At 39.7% G+C, this 22,188-nt stretch overlaps 1 protein-coding gene across 6 annotated transcripts in view; it reads right to left on the bottom strand.

The window, feature by feature from the left end:
* The window catches only part of Galc (galactosylceramidase), a 70,187-nt gene extending 48,309 nt beyond the window's left edge, over nucleotides 1-21,878 (bottom strand). Inside the window, exons 1-5 of one of the 6 annotated variants that reach the window (XR_011706546.1) lie at nucleotides 21,663-21,878; nucleotides 15,854-15,922; nucleotides 15,549-15,612; nucleotides 12,438-12,551; nucleotides 1,549-1,688 (exon numbers count right to left, since the gene is read on the bottom strand). Coding sequence is in view for 5 of the 6 variants with exons in the window: in XM_027931577.2 (XP_027787378.2) it covers nucleotides 1,549-1,688; nucleotides 12,438-12,551; nucleotides 15,549-15,612; nucleotides 15,854-15,922; nucleotides 21,663-21,857 (582 nt within the window). In the remaining variant the exon portion in view is untranslated. Of the gene's footprint in view, nucleotides 1-1,548; nucleotides 1,689-12,437; nucleotides 12,552-15,548; nucleotides 15,613-15,853; nucleotides 15,923-18,170; nucleotides 18,555-21,651 lie in introns of those variants that run through there. The other 5 variants (XM_027931577.2, XM_027931575.2, XM_071607626.1 and 2 more) reach the window with 5 other exon arrangements.
* Between the last annotated feature and the right edge of the window lie 310 nt (nucleotides 21,879-22,188).

The following is a 22,188-nucleotide window of genomic DNA, read 5'->3' as shown; positions in this document are numbered from 1 at the left end:
ACTGTAATAATTCTGACAAGATCCCTACAGGCATACCTGAAAGTCACTCATTAATTAGGACATCATAACAGGAAAAGATTTTAAGCACACAGAGAATCACAAGGTTGTGCTAGATCCCAAAAGAAAACGGAGGGACAAAATCGCACACAAATCACTTAGGTTAGAATCATGAAGCATGGGGGTTCAACAATGAAAGAGAACTTCTATGACTTTTATTTTGCAGTTCAGAACAATAACTGAGAAAAGCCTACAGTCCTGGTACTATAAAGAGTTCCTTATCAAAGAAATTCCTCACCATAGCATGTGATTATCAAGTGTGAGTCACCCACTATTTACCAGAAACATTTTCTAAAGATGAGTGTGACATAATTGAAAGCTATTGGTTCCAATCCTACATTCTGTCTCATTGTGGGTTAAAATGCCTTGACATTTAAGTTCTCAAATACAGACTAACTTTCAGTTGTAATTTGGAAAAGGCTAGCAAAAACAAGTACATCTGTGTTTCTGGCTTCCTACAGCCTTTGTTCATTCTCATGCAGTTGTGTGTTACAGTGTCTCCCTTGCTCACTGAACTAAAGAATTTATTAATCTTGGTATCCCTGGAATATTTACAGTTTTGCAACAGCAGGAATTGGGTAAATGCTTACTGATAATCTAAGTCATAACTGCATAAAATTTAAAACATCCTTTGGTAGATGGCATATTAATAAGCAAATGCTTATGGAAATCTACTCTGCATATGAATGAACTATGCAGGGTACCATGCAACCTGAGACACACCTCCAGTCTGCCAACAGATTAGCTCTAGAGATACACAATATCGTGGTTTTGGTTTTTTTTTTTTTTACAACATCGTGTTTTATAGTTTTTTAATCATTAAAAGATGTTAAGTAAAGTTTAGGACAGGAAGAGGCAGATTTCAGCCTGCCTGCCAAATCTAGCTACCACCTGTATTTGTAGAGTCTGAGAGTTAAAAATGGTTTCTACTTTTAAGTGGTTACACTTTAAATAGATACATAATTACCATAAAAATATCTTTAATACTGCATTTTGACCTACAAATCATGAAACACTTGTGTGCTGGCCCTTTAAGAAAGTTTGTCAATCCCTGGTTAAGGACAATAACAAAAGACTCATGCAATAAAATAAGAATAATTATGGGATAAAATAAAGGTCCATTGACAAAATTTTTTTTTTAAAAAAGAATAATTATGAAGCTATACAGGAAACACAGTATTGGTAAGAACTAGAAAAATTACGAAAGGCTTGGAAGATGGAGAAGCTGAGTTAGTGGGCATAAAAAAAAAATACTTTGTAAACAGTTAAGAGAAGGTATACATTCAGTACAGTTTTTAAAAGTAGGAAGAATTTGAATGGGGGGAAAAAAGAGTAATAAAAGATCCATGTAGTTAATGTGTTATTATCAACCACCAAAAGAACAAATTAGTCTCATGACACAAAATGGTTAGTCAACAAAGTGCTACAGAATCAAATTACTTTTAAAAATTACAAATGTTCAAAAATGAATATTTTAAATATACTACTAACTCCAATATAATCAATGTCCAAATCATGATAACGCTTGGCACCCAAAATCCAGCTCACGATGTAGTAGGCAGTCAGCTCCAGATTTACATAAGGCCAGTTGAAACCTTTTCCCAGCCATCCAGGGAAGGACCATGGCAACCCTGTAGAGAGAAGAGAGGTTAAAGGCGAGGGTGAACAGCGCTGGCACTGGAACAGAGACTTACAGGCTTCTCTTGCTAAAAGCACCGATGCTTCACTTGAGCCTGCAAATGTCCTGTGGTAACTAAAGCCGACAAAACTTGGCATGTCTGCCTTCATTTGGTATCTGTCTCCTTTCTGCCTTACACTCTGGGTCAGATTCCCACTCAGCTCTGCACATAGACAAGTTAATCATTTAAAGAATGTTCATTTAAAGCTAGTGATCCTCCCCCGTCAAGGCTGAAGGTACCAAGACAAGAATACTAAGCGTCCTCATAATCAAGAGATTGTCAACTGTCCTGATCTAAACCCCAAGAATGACACCTATATGTCTCCAGTCACTGCCTTAAACCTGCAGGAACTAACTCCATCTTGCCTTTTTGACTTGTCCTTTTGTCCCCAGTCATTTTCTCCTGCACCTATCTTAGAACAGCAAGCCTCGCAGGCAGACCATCCCATAATGAGACTGCCCCCCAAGCAGGACCAATTACCCCATGATGAGGGTTACCCACTGGAGCAGGTGCAATCATCCCATCATGGAACCAAATTACCTCCTCAAGCCCAGAGCCAGCAGGACCTTGCAGACATGAGATCATGACCAACCAGACCCTGGCTAACCAAGACTGACTGCTTTGCCAGCTAAGCAAACACCATACTTTGCCCTCATTCCCCTTTCTCTAAAGCCTCAAAGCTCTGGTCATCTCCTTTAGACGGATATTAGGTCACTTGACCTCTCTGTTCTTCCTCTCTGTGTGGCCACGCTGAATGAAGCCCCTTTCCTGCCTTCCCACTGCTCATGTCTTCAACTGGCTTTAGGGATGAGTGGCCACACCAGGAAGAACAGAGAGGTCAAGTGGCAGCACTGTTGAAAACAATAAAAACACCCAGCTAAGCCACAGTGAGGCTGGGATTTAGGATAAGGAGAGAGAAATATGGAATGTTAAGGGAAACACCCTCAGGACATTGAGATACAAAAATCACAGTTGTAAACTTTGGCCCATGCCCTTGGTCTATGACCTTGGCCCATGTCCTTATGAAATGAGGGAAATATATAAGGATAAGAAAACTGGCATGAAATTATACAGCTCCACCATGGATCCACCTACAGTGTGGCCCCCCATACAGCCCTTCTATAAATATTGGATCCTCCCAAGACAGCCCGCATTCTCCTCTCCTAAATAAACCTCTGTCTATGCCTTTGCGTGGCTCGTGCTGAAATTCTTTCTGTCACATATGTCAAGAGCCTCTCTGGTCCTGAGTTCCCCCCCTCCATTAGGAACTCCCTGCACTCTTCTCCAGAGATAACTCTTCTCCCATAATATCTCTTGGTGCTCAGATGTAGGGCTTCAGAAGCATTGACATTGCTAAGTATTATCAAATATTTTCTGTCGTGACTGACTTATTCCATTAGTTCCTATAGCTATAAACACCTCTCCCTTTCTCTCTCTTTCTCTACTTCTTCCACTTTCAAAGACCAGAGAGCCTAATCTTGATCCACCTCATTTGCCAAGGGTCCCCCTTCCTAGGTGGCTGGAAAATCCCTAGGCCATGTGGGAATAAGGTAGCAATAAGGTGGCAGCTGACGCCATCCTAGGGATCTGAAAAGAGTCTTTGAACTCTAAAACCACGAAGGAGCTCAGTGGTCCTTTTTAAAGCTCTTTCTTTCTCTTATGCCGTATAGTGGGGAAAAAAATAAGTCCCACAGACATTGAGAAACCTGAACAGGTAATGTTCTTATTCTTTCTCTTCCTCCTTTCCTAAGCCAAAAGCCCTTTTCTCCCTTAAGATAAATGCTTGTCTATAAAAGCACAGAAGACAGGAGAGTCCCTTAGGCCAAAATACTCCATTCCTGGGTCAGAGGGAACATAAAGTGCTCATCTTCAAGGCACATACGAAGGATTGGTGTCCCAGCATTTTGAGCACCCCCTCGTTTTGCCAAATGCAGGGTTCACCTAAGACACAATGTTGGAGGGACTTGGCCTTGACAGGACAGTCAAGGTAGCTGCATCTATTAATCACCATGTTCAGACCCAATACACACAGTGGCCAATCTAACTCTAAGCTTCTGCTATAATCTCCCAACCCTAAATTTCAGCTAAAACTTGTAAATCCTAAGGCACACCTCGTGGTCAGTCCTCCCTCATCCCCTTTCCAAACCATCTCTTCACAGTCTCCCTTACCCACCCCACCTAAACGTCCCTATCCTAGAGGCTACAGTTCTTACCGTCAGGGAAACTGGGGGCTTGTAAAAAGGAGATGCAAGGCTGTACCCTGTCAAGAGTCACAGTTTGCCAGGCAAACACCTGTAATCCCAGAGGCTAAGGAGGCTGAGGAAGGAGGATTGAGAGTTCAAAGCTGGCCTCAACAAAGGCGAGACACTAAGCAACTCAGTGAGACCCTGTCTCTAAATTAAATACAAACCGGCCTGGGGATGTGGCTCAGTGGTCAAGTGCCCCTGAGTTCAATCCCTGGTACCCAAAAAAGAAAAGAGTCATGGTTTGTGTGTGGCCATGAGAGACAACAGTTTCTTAGGCCCTCAGGAACCAGCCCTAAAGTCTAAATTTCTTCATTCCTTGATTTGTATGGTCATTGAACTACATGGATAACTCAGCCTAGGATGGGAAAGTTAATCACACTTCCTCCTTAATTAGGAAGGGGGAGAAAAAGAAAAACAAAATGTTAGTTTTAAAGTAAGCGGCATTTGGCAGGACAATAAGGATTAGGTTTAAAACATAAAGTGGATCCCAATTAAGGAACAAATTTCTAATTAAAACTTACCTGACTTTGTCCTATCCCAAAGTGCCTCTAAGCTCTCTACAAGGTTTTTGTGTCTTCACTATTTAAAATAAGAAGAAATCTTAAATTCTTGAGTGTACCTAGATTACTCGAGATCTTACAGATTTTTTTTTTTTAGGATTTTTCTTATTTCTTTTCTTGAGGTTGGGTAAGGGCTATCAATCACCCTGAACACTGCCTAATGGAACAAGCATGCTCGTACCACTGATCATTTGGGACAGACTTAAAGGTCCAATCCTGGTTGGGGACTTCAAGAGTATCCCAGAGGCTACATTGTTGGACAGACTGGAAGGTCTGATCCTAATGGGGACACATAGAGTATATCCCAAAGATACTACAAAAATGTCTGATTCTGGCTAGAGACTTTTCAAAGAATACCCCAAGGCTGTTTTCTTTTCAGAAAGCCACATTGGAGATTGTGGGTAATTTAGCATACATCCCTGAGAACTCACCCCTTGGGTGCATATTAAATAATTAAAGTTAGTTTAAGACAGAGGACTTAAATCAATTTCCTTTTTTTTTCTGTAATATAATTGGGTCCCAATATAAATTAGAGAATGGAGGCTTGTTCTGTAATGGGAAAAATGGACTGAGATTTGATTACCTAGGTCTCCCACTTCCCTCAAACTGTCTAAAAAACTGGCTAATTATTCAAAGTTTTTCATCTTAAGCAAGTATTCAAGGGCTAACTCTCCAACTCACTGAGTCTAAAGAAAAGAGAAAGATCTTCCTCTTTAGCAGGTTCTTTAAAAAGGAGAATCAACAGTAGTGACGGCTAACAGGGATTCACCTCATGGATGAACAAGTGGCCATTTGAACCACTGATTCAGTGTCCAAACATGAAGGACAGACCTTGCCCCAGCCATTCCTATACAGATCTCCCCCTTCACCCAGATGTGAGCATGGGGGTCCTGACTTGCTTCAGTTTCCTGAGGGAGAAAGTTGGTGCATGGGACAGAGGAAGGCTTGAGACAATTAAAGGCAGTTTACGGGGCCACACTCAGGTGCACGAAGGTCTCATGTCCCAAGTCTGACACCAATAGCTCTCAAGGGTACCAAATATTAACTACTGTCTGTCTTTTGTTTCTGACTGACTTGGCCCGATGGTGGAGGGTACCCTCACTCAGTGAATCTTGAGTCCAAAGATAAAGTGTTAGTCTAATCTGAGGTCTTTGGGAAAGAGGTGACCCATTAATCCCCAGAGCATGAGCTGAGCAGTTCCTCCCTCTTCAGAAATGCTTCTACCCCAAGTCCGTCTGTCCCTGGTGTCTACCTCTTAGATAGGGATCCATTGTGAGAGATTACCAAGATACAGCCCTTCTAACTTTGAAATTAGGCTGCCTTCTAGACTCTCACAAGACACCTCTTCTTTTATATTCCCCTCATCTGGCAGGAAAAAAGGCCAGAAGTTCTGCCTCACTCAATTAGAGTCAATTATTCCCTTTTCTCTCCTACTTCAGGAGCCAAACTATTTACTTCCTCTATTAGGGACATCACCCAGAGGACTAACAGCCTTGCCTCCCACTTCAAGTTGAGAAGTGGTCCTGTGAGTATGAGGACCCAAAAGGACAAAGGGAACATGTAAGATAAATTGTAAAGGCACAGTTAGCTGCAAATGTCCTCCCTTAAATTAAATAGTTATCGAGAAGTTAGCATACCCCATTCTGAATGAGGCCCAATTCTTCCCATCACCACCACTAAAGAGTATTAACTAATGATAGGTTTAGGACACACACAGACCAGGATTTATTACAAGAAAGGCATCTAAGGGTTTCATGGTCTCCCAAGGTTACAAGTCACAGGGTAAGGGTGGATAGTCCAGAGGCTTGCACCTTTTTCTTGGCCAGGCCTGAAGAAGAACAGAAGTTATGACCATACTGATAAGGCAGCAGTTAAGTCTAGAGGTCATGAAAAGAAGGGAGGGAACTGTGACCACGAGATGCTCCAGGATCAGGGAGACATCTCCTAGCTAAAGACAGTTTCCTAGGCATAGGTGCCTATGTTCTGTTCACTTTCATTCGTGATTTGTTTTGTTTTGTTCAGACGGGAGCCTCAGCCTCAAAAGTAACACCAGGGGATGACCTATTCACAGTTGAGAAAAAGGAAATGCCTGATAATTTTCTACAACAAACCTGGCGAGATTTCCATCTGGGGGAATAAAAAAATGGTCTCCAAAGGGAAACATAAATGAACATCACTCCTTAAGAGACTGGTTTTATAAAGGGAGAGGGGGAAAATGGTCAAAAGTGCCCTGTGTATGAGATTTTTTTTTTTTTTTTTTGCCTCCCATGCTCTAAACAGCGGCTTTCCCTCCTCTTCCGCTGCCTACCTGATACCCATCTAATATGTAAGCCACATAAGAGATGCCCAAATCAGTTGGAGACCAGAGAAGGAAAGTTTCACTTTTAAATCTAAGCTGCTGTAGATTCAGAACATAAAAGACTGTTTTCTCTTTTCTTGTACTCTGGTATTCTGCTCTCTCAGTAAATTCCTTCCTAAATGCTAGAGGACAGGAGAGTAAGATGGAGGGGATCTGGAAAGGCCAGCTACCCCAGGTCCTGGACCTTTTGGGGGCACTTAAGAGTTCTGCATTGTGTTTGGGGAATAATGGAGCAGATATTACCCAAAATCAGAGTCTCAGCTTCAGGAACCTGACAGGAAAGACTCGAATGTCAGGGGATTCCCTACTTCCCATGGGGTTTGCTCTTCTCTCCAGGGAAGAAAAATTAAAAGATCCCATCTGTACCAGTCTTCTTTGCCTTAAGAACCTTTTTCCTGAGGAACACATGGCCTCCTACATTCTTCAGATATCCGGACCGACTCTAATCTGATCCAAAAGTGCACTCTGTTCTGATAGAAATGTTCTGTGTGCTCTTTACTAGAGTGATCACCGATGCATTGTTTTCTTCAGTACTTTTTTTTTTTTTGAGCTCATAAGTTTTTGTGGTAAATTCACACTTGATCCTGCATGCCTAAATTAATATATATTGTTCTGTTTAGCCTTGTTTTGTTTTAACTATAGAGGGTTTTTGTTGTTTTGTTTGTTTGTTGCCTTCTGTATGTTCTTCCTGCTGTCTTTATTCAAAAGTCAATTATTCAAAATTGAAAAATCTTTGTTCCTGTTTTCACGTATATTTATGCACACCTGTGCATTGTATCTGTGTCTATACATGTGTCTTTGTCTATGTGTCATTTACTTGGTACCAGAATTGGCATTATTGCTCATAAATTAAATTTTTTTTTAAAGTAATGGATCCAAATACCTTTTAGTCCACATGACTTAGACCTTTAAGAAAAAGTTCCATTCAAATTGGTTAAACAGATAAAAGTAAAGATGTCTTTATACATTTTTCTAAGTGGTCAGGCAATCAATAGAATTTTGATTTCTATAAAATGTTTGAAGTGTAATGTCCATTGCTTCTAGATTTTTCTTCAGCAGGGAAAAGATGGCTTATACTGTTAACTACACTTGACTGATATCCTGGTTTTCATGAGTAGCTTAAAGTTACAGTTAAAAAAAATGAGTAAATCAGATCTAACATCAATGGGATTAATCTTCATAAATGTATCTGTTAAGAGGAGACACCTGATTAATATGCAAAATTAAAATACTGAGACATCAACCATTAAATAAAAATTCAAGTACTCTTGATTTCTTGAATTCTAAAAGGTAATATACATTTGACTATATTAAATGTGTTTATAAATTGGTAAATGAAAAGAGTTTAAGATTATTTAGTTTCTGGGTCTTTATTGAAAGCAAGGATACTAAGAGTTAAAATTCTAACAGGAATAATTCTATATGCAAAGAGTACAAAAAGTTCCAGCTGTTTCAATTAAAGTGCTGTAAATAATAAGAGGAGTAATTGAAGGAAAAAAATCAAATTTTCATCTTATTAAAAGGGGTAATTGGGGGAAAAATCAAATTTTCAAATTTCATAAAGAATGTTTCAGAATGTAAATTTAAGAAAGGGTCAGCATCTAGGAAAGAGATATAAGAAAGTTCTAGGTATTGAACTAAATATGTTTGTCCAAGCTTTATCTAAGTGCTATGTAAACATTTGTATTATAGAAATGAAGTGCATTTATACATCAGATAATAAGTCTATTTCTGATCATCAACACTGTTTCCTAAACACATGAGAGCTTTGAAGTTGTACTTTGATTTTTGTCTGTGTTGCTAGCCTATGCAGACCTATGATTATAGTTACTCTACATTATAAGTTCTAAATTTTTCTTTAAAAGAACATCTGTGTAACTGACACTGGCTTCTTTGCGTACTAAATATATTCATGTCCTCCAAGTATACAAGCCCTTTAAAATGTAAAGCTTAGGCAAGCACTTTATCAAGCTGATCTACTCCAATCTAAAGTTTTGTCTGTAGCAATAGTTTCTTTCATACTTATATAAAAAATAAATAAATTTGGCTGGGAATTTATTTATGTCATTTTATGTTTCATAACTAGATAAAAACAACCTGTTATCAATAAGTGACATATAAAATTTTGTGTTACTTTTACACTGGGATGGGAACTTAAATGTGTTTTTGGAAGGTAATAAGTAAATCTTGATTTGTTTAAAGGCTGACAATGTGGAACATGAAAATAGTTTGCTACTTTTCCACAAAAAGGATTCAGAAGCTCTCTTAGTTTATTTGATTCATGTTTCAGATATAATGTTGAATTGTGTCAGCTGATATTCCATACAGACTAAGGAAACAATGAAAACTCTGTAAAAGTATATTTAAGAAAGAGGCAAAGATCAGCTTCAGAAATAAAACAATTCACCTAAGATCTGTCAACAGTCCAGCCTCACCTGAGTTAAGACTCTACCTCTCGCCTTCCTCTATATTAGGATGGTTCCAAAGTAGGCTAAACTTAAGCTTATTTAAAGTTGTGTTCAAAAGATAGATTTTTGTTGTAAAGATTACTGTGATCTCAAATAACAAAGGGATATAATACAAAACTAAGTAAGATCTGGGTAAGTTATAAAAGATATGTAAGATTATAAGAGAGTTTTAAAGAAAAGTAAAAATAAAGGATTTCCTGTGATTGTGTTGATAAATTTATGTGTCTCTGTGGAGGCAAAATAGATATCAAAGGCACCAAAAAGTCTGGGTCTTTTTAAACTAATAAAGCTTGTATCTTCCAGATTACAATTCCATGTTAATAGGATGGAAACACAAGAATATCAATCCATCCCTGCAATTAAAGCCAGCAATATATCTCCTTTACAATAGTCAGAGTGAGATTTTTGACCCCTGACTAGGCAGGGTCATAACCCTTGCCAGTCTGAAGCAGCCATAAGAGGCAGATTTTCATTCCTCACCAACCCTTAAGATTAGGGATCAAAGTCTCAGCAGGAGAATGAGATAGGGATTTAGGATAAGGAGAGAGAAATATGGACTCTTAATGGAAACACCCTCAAGCTACTGAGATGCAGAAAACACAGTTGTAAACTTGGCCCATGCCCTTGAAAAATGAGGGAAATTCAAAAGTGTAGGAAAACTGGTACAAAACTGTGCAGCTCCCCTAGACTCACCTCCAGTCTGGTCTCTGATACAGACATTCTATAAATACTGGATCCCTACCCCAGGTCTGGGCTGCTTCTCACTCTCAAGATAGTCCACATTCTCTCTTGAGTATGTATCTACCTTCCTAAATAATCCTCTGTCTATGCCTATGTCTGGCTCGTGCTGAAATTCTTTTCCGTCACATACGGCAAGAACCCTGCTGCTCCTGGATTGAGTCCCCCCCATTCTCTGGGAACTCCTTGGACCCTCCTCCAGAGACATTTCTTCCTCCATGACTAAAGGACATTACAGAGCTGACCAAAAGGAACCATTATATACCACAAATTCTTGAAATTCCTTCCAATCTATGGACACTGTAATTTCTTATTGACCTCTAGAGTCAGATCCCATAATTCCAAATATTCTTTCCAAGAAATGAAATGAAAACAAACAACAAATGTACCTCTCTCAAAGACACTCACTAAGAGACATGTACAACATTTTAACCTAACATCTCCATTCTCCATTGGGATTTCAATGTTAAATTTCTGTTCTCTGAGGTCAAATCCATGGGTTCTAAAAAGATATACTCAACTACCCCATCAGATAAACAAAACAAATTTCCCATTCACAAGTACATCTTTTTACAATTTAAGGCTATTTAAAACATTAACCCGTCAGGTAACCAAATTTAGCAAACTGGTTTGTCCTGATATCAATATAGATGCCAATGACTCAATAGGAAAATACATCTTTGTTAAATGATGTATATCAATAAGTCCATATTCTTCCAGTAACCCTGATTATTAAGTTAAAAACTGAGAATGGTAGAAAGGCACTGATTACAGGTGTAAATCCTAATTTGGTTACTAATATTTTAAAATAAGCTTAACAGTTAAGATCCTTAGCTATGAAATATATTACCAATCTAGTTCAGGTTAGGTCCTTAGGCCAAAGAAACATTTTAAAAATCAGCATCCACCATCTTAAGAAGCCCACAAAGGCTTCTTAATGACCTTCTCATTAAGCCTGCCTCAAAGAGTTCCTAACTACCCAACCACAACAAAGACGCCACGTAACATTCCCAGGACCAGATGGGTTACTTTTTAACTACTTCATTGTACATGACTATATAGTTAATAAGTTTTTTCAGCAGGCTGCAGTGCCTTGCAGAAGGGCAGCCTGGCAGAAAGCCTCTGTAAATAGACCTTTGCTTGACACTGAGATGTGTCTCCCAGGGATATCTGCACCAGCTACCCTAACAGTTCACCACTGGAGTTTGGGGAGATGGGGGTACAAAATCAAAATGACAAAATGCTACTTTTATAAAGTAAGTACATTACATTAAAAATATGACACTAAAATATTGGAACATTTTAAAACAGTGAAATGCTAAATATAAACTGAAGTCCCACCATGAGTGAGTTTTTGTTGGGACATTGTTGGCATGCCAGATTTTCTACATTCAAATGAGGTTTGACCTTGGAAACAACTCAGTGGGGAGATATGTGCTCAATTCAATGTTGCTTTTATTGCTCAAAACATCTCTGGGATCTCTCACAAAAGTCCATTTGAAAGAACACATTCATTCCTCGCTCATTTTATTTAGAAAATAAGGCTCTTTTCCTTTAATTTGTGGAGAAAATTATTTTTTAAAATAATTTGAAATTTAATATTAAAACAGATCTTTTCATTTAACTTGATTTGAATGTAAACCTGTTTCAAAATACCAAATTCATTTCAAATAATGAAAATATTCCACCACTCTAGAAGCCTAAAATACTTCAGAAGTTCTGCAGGCATTGCAACAGAACTATGAAGTAACATTTGGGCAATTATCCAATGATCTTGACAATAAGAACCTGTGTCCAGAATGGGCAGTAATTGAGGTTTGGATTGCTCAGTATCCTTGGTCCCTTCAAGAATGATCTGCATATCTCTGAGGTTTAAAAACAAATTAAAATGCTCTTATATATACCCCTTCTAAAAAATGGAATCTAGTATTATGCTTAATTTATAATCTTGTAAATAATATTTGCCCTTTTACAAATTTTAATGAGAAATTTGGTCAAGTAAGTTTATCATCACAGGAAAAAAAATGGAATTAAGTTCTAAACCTGATTTTGCCATTTACTATCTGCAACCATGAGTCAGTGACCCAACCTCTTTAAACCCCCACTGCTTCTTCTATAAAATGAGAAGAGTAACACCTTATTTCAGAGACATTATAAAGATCTGACGTAATGCACAAGGGCAGAGAAAGATCATTCCTGGCACGTTTTGCTGGTAGTAGCATACTGGTAATATTAACATTATTAGTGTTTCAGTATTAGCAGACTGTACCACCATGATCTATAGTTAAAGGAGAAGAAACAGCAGAAGCACTGCAAACTTCATTTCTTACCTATAAGTATAATATCAGGGTTCCTCTTCTTAGCCTCCTTCATTAACCACCACTCATATCCTCGGAAATAATTCTCATCTAGTGTATAATGCATATGGGAGGGTTCAGTACCATCTGAATAGGAGAGTAAAAGAAAGGGGAAATGCATTATAAATGGTGCTTTCTGGGTCATTTACACATACATACTTCACAAAAGTAGTACTCCAGTTCTAATCCTGAAGTTGGGCAAATAAGAATAATTTTATATAATAACTTGAAGATGGATGGCTATTAAGGTTTGGATCTGCAATGTTCCCCAAAGCCTCCTATGATGAAGGGCTTGGTCCCCAATGCAGCAATGTTCAGAGGTAGGCTTTGGGGAAGAACTGGAACATGAAAACTCTGACCTTGTCAATGAATTAATCCGCTGATGGTTCATCATTTAATGAACTATTGAGAAGTTATGTAAACAAACTATAGAAAGCAGGTCCTCGTTGAACAAAGTAGGTCACTGAAGGCACTCCCTTTATAGGTATATCTTGTTCCTTGCCTCTTTTTCTACTTCCTGGCTGTTGTGAGCTGGGCAGCTTTCCTATGCCAAGCCCTTCAACCATGATGATCTGTCTCACACCAGGCCCAAAATAATGTCAGTCAACCAAGGACTGATCTCTGAAACCATGGGCCAAAATTAATCTTTCCTCTTTTAAGTTTTTTTCCTCAGATATTTTGTCACAGCAATGGAAAACTCACTAACACAATGACCAAAGCATATTATTTCATCCTGTTTCATTATCCTAAACACTGTAAAGTTATTATTATAAAACCACAGCTTTCAGCCTTTCTTTAATTCATGTTTTAGGTGTGATATTATATTGTTAGCTAATATTCATGTGAACTTGACAACAATTTATGTAGGCTTTGTAAAATGATGTTTAAAAAGCAAAGATCAGTTTCAGAACTACAGTACTTAAGATTTATGAAGAGCCCTGCCTTACTTGAGATAAGGCTCTGTCCCATCTCACTACATGTGAAAGTGACTATGAAAGAAGTAGGCCAGATTTCAGTACATTTAAAGTTGTGTCCAAAAGTTGGTTTTTGTCACAATTACTAGGATCTCAAACAAGGGATTATAATGTATAACTCTGCCAAAATTAAAGGTAGCTATTACATGAACTAAATATGTTTTTACTCTTGATAATTTTATTTTGTAGTTTTCTTATAAATGATTTAAGATTGCCTGTTAATGTTTTACAGAGGTACTGATTTAAGAACACACAACCTGGGTTAATTTAAGATAAGGAGTTATCACCTACAGGAGAGAGAGATAGACATTAAAGCCCAGTACTCTTAGTATAAGGCTGTTGAAACTTATTTGCTGGATGTTTAAGATTAAGTTTTAAAATTAAAGTTAAATTAAAAGGGCCAAGAAAACCAATATTTGGCTCTTGCCCTCTGAGTCAGTCTGAATCCAGGGGATAGGGAACTTCTCCAAAGAGCTTTGCAACTCTGGGCCACATAACCTCCCGATCAGGGAGATTAATGAGACCAGTGGAGGACAGAAAGCCAATCAGTGCATTTGCTGTGAAGAGGAGGGTCATCAGAAAAGGGAGACATCCCTGATGCTTCCAAGGGAAGCCACATGGTCAAGCAAGGCCTGGACCCATCCTAGCGCAAATGGCACTAGCAGAACTGAGAAGCTGCTGTAAGTTCCCCGAGGACTCCCAGGGAAACTCAGCTGACTGTTAACAATAGATAGAAACAAAAGTCAGTATGACTTGCTTCATCTTAAACACTTAGCAAAGACAATCAAAGCCAAAACACAACTATTCCTGGGCATTTTAAATAATAATAATAGTTAGATGTAACTTCCAAAAATAAGTAAACTGGAGGCTACAAAAGAGATTCTCAGACAGGAATGCAGCCATAAGACAAATATTATTACTTCACATAACTAAAAAGTCCTAGGACTATATTCTGGTAAGTTTTTGATCTAAGATTTTCAAATCCCCATGTCCAACTTCAAATCTGCATTACCTCAACTTCCAGACTCTCAAATTTGGACATAAACATCTATACTCCTGAACCCCAGTTCTTATACCTCACATCATTAATAATAATTTCAAAAAAAAATAATGAGTCCACATTAGTTGAGGTAACATCAAGCACAGAGATAGGTAACTTACATCAAAGTCCTCATATGTCCCCATGCTTAAGATGTACCTTGTTAGGTAGGGCCTTATAAGAAGGACACTGGCCCATTAAAGGCAAACATCATAATTCACAAGAACTGCTTGCTTATACATTTCAACCTCTAATTTAGCTTCAGCAAATAAAGTTGGCCAGTCACTATCAGTTCTGCCTAAAAGGTTTTGACAATAAAATAGAGGTCCTCTTACAAATTCTTGGGAAAAGTTTCCATTATGAGGTTTTTCTTTTAGTTTCACCTTAAAGTTTTTTCTTTCAGCATAAACACTAACACCACCACACAGAGACATCTGATTTAAAAATGACTTTCAAATCATTAGCAGGAAAAGTTAAATATAATGGAATCAGACCCCTAAATAAAAAGCTATACCTAACCATTGAGAGAATAATTTTTCCTCCTTCCTGAAAACCAGAGGCCTATAAGCTATTGACTGACAATAGGTACTATACAAAAAAAATGGTGACCATGAAGATCGAAGACCTAGTGGTTTAAAAGAGTTTTGCTTTTAAAAGGAAAAAAAGCTGTATCTCTAAAATACAGATTGCATATTTTACCATATATTTTTAAAGTTAATAACATCTTGCATCTTACATATCCTATACAAAATCTAAAATCTTTGTTTTTGAACTTCTCCATAAAATTGTAAACTGTTCCTATGCTCCCTCTAGTGTATATAGCTTTTAGAAAATTATGGATTTGTTTACTACTGATTATTTCAACTAAATAAGCGATTTAAACTCTAAGTACTATTTTGAAAAATTCACATTTCTATATTTTTTAATAATTACAAGTAAAAAAGGAAAAATAAGAAACAATCTACTAAGCAACAATACCTCAAAAATGTTGGCAAATTCAATCCATAAGGTTAAAGAAAATTAAAATGTCGGGGGGGGGGGGGGGGAATCCTATTTCCCAAATACTCCTACCTGTTGTTTGCCCATCACCACCTATTTCAACTTTTAGAATATGCAAAGAGGCACCAAAATTTGGCTGTGGAAAGAAATAACAGTATTAACACTGCTTCATCATATGAAACCTCAAGACAATTACTAGTAACACCTTTCGGTTTACAGATGAGAAAAGCACAACTTCAAATAGCAGCTTATTCCAAAAGTAATTTGCCATTTTTTTCAAAACCTGGAATTGTGAAACTAATAAATTTTATGGCTGAAATTCAACATAACACTTTTTAAAACATCACAAGTCCATTAAATAATTATTTTTTCATTACCTTAAATAGATAATCCAATATTTCAGAACGATAGGGCTCTGAGTAATTTATTAGAAGTCGGGAGGTTGCCTGAAAAAAAAATGTAGCCAAAAATGTAAATAAAATAAATTGAACCATGCACTTGTCTATGATGCTCACGTAAGCCCCCTGGCATGCTCCTGCTTAGCTAGCTCGTGGGCAAGATGGAACTATGAAAAGTCATTCCCAGGTCACTTGCTTGATCTGCCTTTGCCAGTCATGGGACAAGCAGGGCTGTCATTTTCCCAACAGCTAAAAGGTTCTCTTCTGCTGAGACACAAGGGTTGGCTGGAGGTAAGCTTATTAAGGCTACTGGTAAAACCATGAGCATAAACATCTTGAAACAGACTTTCTCTCTTAAAACCATTTGTCAACAATATCTTGGGGCTAAATGAGTAGGATGAACCTCAGATAGCTGTGCCTTTCAACATTTTGCAGCAAACTATTTTAAGCAGAATGTTGAAAGGAAGCACTACTTTCCTCATCCATCGGAAGTTCATCTGTCTCTATTACAAATGACCACACAACGATTCCCCATGACATACAGATTAAAGAAACCTCACACAAGTTTGCCATAAGAAAGAATGGAACACATACAGAAAGTGCAAGGGATATAGATATATATAGATATAGATAGATAGATAGATAGATACAGCCATACCCAGACCATGACAGAAGACCACTTGAAAAAAAGAAAGCACAAAACCAGTATCTGACCCAAACTCTATCCTTTAGGAGGCAATATAAGCAAAGGAAATAGAAGAGGTGGACTTTCTGCATGATACAGGAGCATGTACCTGGCTTAGAAGCTGGACAGATCTAGGTTCAAAATGCTGACAACTTCCAGGTATATAACAGGGGCAAGACAACTAACTTTTATGGGGTTCAAACTTACATTCTATCTTTTCATATATGCTACCACTGACATATGTGCTACCACTGACATTCAGTAGGGCCCATATCTATTCTCTTCACACCCAGAACCTCCCCAGTCCCTGCCACTGAACTGAAGATCCATCTCATTAGCTCAACACATCCAGACCAAACATAGCACTGGTCCTAAATCTGTCCCTTCTCCTACATTTCCTTTCTTACAGCAGAACATCTTCCTATAACAAAAACCTGGGATCGGCATTTCATCAAACTTCCCATCCATCTGCAGACACCTAAATCTACTCTTCCTGCCACACTCCCATAACCACTTAACCTAGCCCTCTTCACTTAGTAGAATAGTATAAATGATCTCAAGCATCCCATCTGCAACTCTGTATTCTACCCTTCATACAATTATCAGATTCATCTTCCCTAAATCATGAAACCACTCTATTTAAACTTGCTAAGAACTCCCCCTTCCCACCAGCTTTCAGGATCAAGTTCAAAACTATTCAGTTTTACACTCAAATCTCTTCATTATTTGGACCCTAATTCTAACATTCTGCCCCAATCACTATCTTACATCTTCTATCCAGACACATCAAACTATCTTTTCCTTTCTTACTGCCCAAAATGCACCGTATACCCTCATTGGGGAAACTCCAATTCATCCTTTGCTTTCAGCTAACATTCTGTCTCTCCCCCACAGATTTGGTGTAAGTACCTCTCCTCAGGCACCCTTGGCACAAGGTCCATATCTCTACCATAATTCTTCTAACTCTGCACCTAATCGCTGCTTTACTTTGCTGTCTCTAAACTCCTTGAGGACACAGTCTGTGTTACCCAAGTTGATATCCTCATCCTATGCTATTCAATTAACATTTACTTAATAGCTTTGGTGTTGTTACTGCACTGGTACAGTCAACCGAACGTAGGAGGCTCTGAGTCAAACAGAGCTTGCACCCTTGTCCTATCATTTACAAGCCATATGACTGTAAGTAAATTATTGTAATTATTCATCAACTGTTGTAAGACTAAAATAAATAGTCCATTAAAAAAATTAGCAAAGTTACCAGCACACAGAAGCTCTCAATAAATGGTAGTCATTGTATACACAAATTTATTTTTAAATATATTGTTTTCAAAGAGCTCACAACACAGCAAAGGCTCAAATGCCAAAATTGGTTCTCAAATGATTGAACACCGAAAGGGCACACCAACATATCCCTGACTCTAGTCAGCAATTTTTCATACCTTGCATTATTCCAGTAGAACTGTGTATTTTGCTGTTTGAGATTATTTTGCTCCCTATGCACTCTTTCCCTTAAACAGAAAGTATCAGCCTTAGACAAATACACCATATTATTATGCTATTGCAATGCAAAAGCATTAGTCAAAGGTAAGATAACCAAATGATGAAATGTACCATCAAGCAATAACATATTTCCAAAAGGCTGATCTGTTGAGGGCCACAGCGGAGCAGGGATGACTCCTGGCATTTTGCCAGAAGTAATGGTTGAGAGGCGAGCCATTAAGATGATGTTGGATTGATTCAATTGTATATAAACCCCTGCTGTCCACCTGGAGCGCCCGCTACTTTGGAGTTCTGGTGGGATTTCCTGGAGTTGGTTGGTGAAGTTCCGGAGAAGGGAGTTCCAGTTGGTGTGTGGTGTGCCTGGAAGGGCCGCGTGGGTAGCATTCGGGTGAGTTCGGAAATAAAGTTTGTTCCTGCTTGAGTGGCTCATGATTTGTGCCCAGCCAGATTGCAGCACTGATCACACTGCCTGAATAAGGCTTGAAGCTGTTCACAAGACCAGGAAGAAGCCTTGAGATAAACATCCCTTGGTTCCAAGGCTTGAAATAACTTCCTCGACCCTAATGCCTAAAAGTTGATATTAACCAAAATTAGCCATGTGCCAGACTGTTATCCTAGGCACTTTTTATCTATCCTCACAATGCTCATATCAGGCAGGTATCACTGGAATCCAGGAAAAGAAAGTGAAGCAAAGAGAAGTGAAGTAACCTGCCAAGGCCACAGAGTGGCAGATTCCAGCATGGACCCAAAAACCTTCTTGAGCCCACATTCTTAACTACTACACCAAAATGCCATCCATATGATCTTAAGATTAAATGAGAGCATTCAAACCATGCCAGATACCAAGGATTCCACAGGAAAAAAATACTTAAACTGGTAGGCACATACAGTGGTACGACCATTTACATTCATTATTTATTGACCTTCTAAGATGAGTAATGTACTGTACACTTAGGGACACTAATAACTTGAACATTTCATAGATTATCAGAGTTTCTTACTCTGGGTTATGAAATGATTCCAATTTCAATAATTCTAAACTGAGCTAAATAAACATAATATAACGAAACACTTCCATTTTTCAGTAAGATTATAAACTAAATTTAATATCATAAGTGAAGGTATCAGAAGGAGAAATCAGGGCCTCATTATGAAATATTGGCTATTTCAGGTTAAGATGAGAAAAATAAAAAAGGAGAATGATTAACAGTGAAGAACAATTAGTTCATCAGCCCACAGGTTCTCTCTGAAATATGCATCAGGACTCGTTGAAAAGTGCAAAAACCAAGAAGAAGTAGAATTTCAAGAAAATGATTTGTCCCCAGCTGAAGGTCAGATCTGTGATCATTCTACAGGCTGGGACACCCACACAGCAAGCAAGCATCCAAGCTTGTTCTGAGTTGAATTTAAACATGGTGATTCCCATCTGACTCAACCTAACAAAATCAGAAGTTTAAGAGTTCAGCCTCAACGTTTTCAAACAAAATGAGCCATAGATGTGATCTAGGGTATAAAAGCACAAAAATAAATAAATAAATAATCCAAAGGTTTGGCAGCATTGGAAAGTCTTGAATGCCTGGGTCCCAAGAGTCCACAAGTTACAAATAAAAGAGGCAAAGATTACAAAGAGCTTGTGATGGGGTAAGTAAATAGTATAGTAAATATTATTAGGCACCAAGAACAAATCATCTCACTGAAGAAAGCTCCCAGGCTTAGAAGTCACCTTACTGGCATGTCCAGAGAACTAAAAAATGACCAGCTGTGCCCATTCACAATTATGCCCAAACCTACAATTGCTTTCCCGATTCCTTTGAAATAAATCTCATGGAATACCCTCATAAAAATAACTCATCCCACTGCTGCAGCCAAGAGAAGACTAAGAAAACAAGCCAACTAAAAGGGTATTAGGTGAAGATGAAGGAAATCTATTAGAAGTATGGACTTTAAAAATGTATGAATATTGTTGGTGACAAAGGTAACTGTTCTAATATGGGATAAAAATAACAGGGGAAACTGGCTACTGGTATATGAGAACAGGGTGTTGTCTTTCTAAAACTACTGTGAAATTTAAAATTATTCTTTATTGGTGTATTTAAGTTACACAGAATGATGGGTTTCACTGTGGCATATTCACACATAAAATAACATATTTTGATTATAAACCACCCACCAGTACCCTCACTTACTCTTCAAATCTCTTTCCTCTTCTCTAATAGGCTCCCTACAACTTTCATGTCATATGTCGTTTTGTTGTTGTTGTGTAGGGGGCGTTGTTTGTTTTTCCTCCTAGATTTCACAAGAGGTTGGAAACATGAGAGGCTTGTCTTTCTGGGTCGGGCTTATTTTGCTAATCATTATGATCTTCAGTTCCATCCATTTCCTACAAATAACATGATTTTTGTTCTTCTTTATGACTAAATAATACTCCATTGTGTATATACACCACATCCTCTTTATCCATTCTGTTGACAGGCACTGAGGCTGATTCCATGATTTGTTTATTGTGAATTGTGCAGGTACCTCTAATAGTAAGCTAGCTTCAACCCCTCTGGGTCTATACCCAGGAGCAGTACGGATGGATCATACGGTAGTTCTATTTTTATTTTTTTGAGGACCAACCTCTACATTGATGTCCATAGTGGCTTACTAATTTACATCCCCACCAACAGTGTATAAGGATTCCTTTTACCCCACATCCTCACCAGCATTTAAAATTTTAAATTAATTTCTTAAAATCTCCTCCTGAGATTTCTGAATTAGGAATACTGTCTCTCAAACACCTCTACTGAAAATTAACTGGTGGACTGGTTAAAATCAGGATTCTCCCCTTGTTCCAGAACAACAAAGTTGGAATGTGGAAGGCAGAATCCACATTTTCACAGCACACCCCCAGTGATTCTTATGCACCCTGAACGCGAAGCGCCAACATTTCCCTGCGGCTCACACCCAGAAATACCCCTCAGCGAGGCGGGAGCGCCCGGCCTTGAGGGCTGGGGCACTCGGCCGCGACCCTCCGCGGGGCTGGCGGGGCCAACAGCAAACCCCAGACCTCGGTGGACCGCGCAGCCTCCCAGCAGAGCAAACGAAAAAGGTCCCAGCCACTTGGAGGCCGCGCACCTTTCTCGCGAGGCTTTGGGGTAAACAGTGCTGCCTCCAAATAAAAACCCATTCGCCCCTCAGAAAGGGGTCGCCAGAACCTGCACTAATGGCGCGTGGCTTCCGCCTCCCCCGCCTCCCAAAACGAAGAGCCGGCGCCGGCGCCTCCCGCGGGGGCACTCCCGGTGGCGCCAAGTGGCCCTTCCCGGGGCGACCCTCCCGGTCGCTCTGGCGGCGAGGACAGCCCTGGCCCGCGCGGAGGCTGAGGGTTCGAGCCTAGACCTGTCACACCTGCTGGACCTCCGGGGACTCGCTTCCTGAAACCTAAATGGCCCTGAGCTCATCTTAACCGAGCACCGGTTCGCCCCCGGCCGCAGCCAAACGGCGGGGAGCGGGGCCCCCCGCGGAGGGGCTTCCCATGGAAGGGCGGCGCCGCCAGGCTCGTGGGCTGGGGCAAGTCCCGGCGGTCGCCGGCGTTCCCCGCGCACCCGGATACCTGCCGCTCACCCCGCCGCCGCTGACGGCGCCGATGCCATCGAACTCCCGGCCCAGCCCGGCGGAGTCGTCGAGCACGTACGCGGCACTGGGCGCCAGCAGCGCGCACAGCAGCAGGGGCACCGCGGCACGGCCCGCCGAACCCGCGGCGGCCGTCATGACTTTGGCTTGGCGTTGCCGGGAAGCCCGGTGCCGGGTCTCAGCCATTGTGTGGGTCACATGACACGGGTGCCCAGGGAGGCGGGTCCGACCGCCGCCATGATGGAAAAGGGCAAAAGGCTGTTGAAGCGGCTCCGGACATCTTGAGTAAGGGCGCGCCCGCGCAGCCGCAATAGTGTTGAGGGAAGGCGGGGCGAGTCTTTTTTTAAACTTTACCCGCCTTCAAGTGCTATCACTTCGCGACTACTCTTTGGGCCTCACCTGATGGAGCATGTTAGCGAAAGAAAGATGGATAATATCCAAAACCTGCCAAAGGCAGAGGGCAAGGAGTAGGCTTACCACGGATACCCCAACAACTTGGGGTGCACCTACCATGTAC

Source organism: Marmota flaviventris, chromosome 2, assembly GCF_047511675.1.
Source record: "Marmota flaviventris isolate mMarFla1 chromosome 2, mMarFla1.hap1, whole genome shotgun sequence".
Classification (NCBI taxonomy): Eukaryota; Metazoa; Chordata; class Mammalia; order Rodentia; family Sciuridae; genus Marmota; species Marmota flaviventris.
Note: the sequence above shows the minus strand (reverse complement) of the source record. Positions and strands in the feature narration are given on the sequence as shown.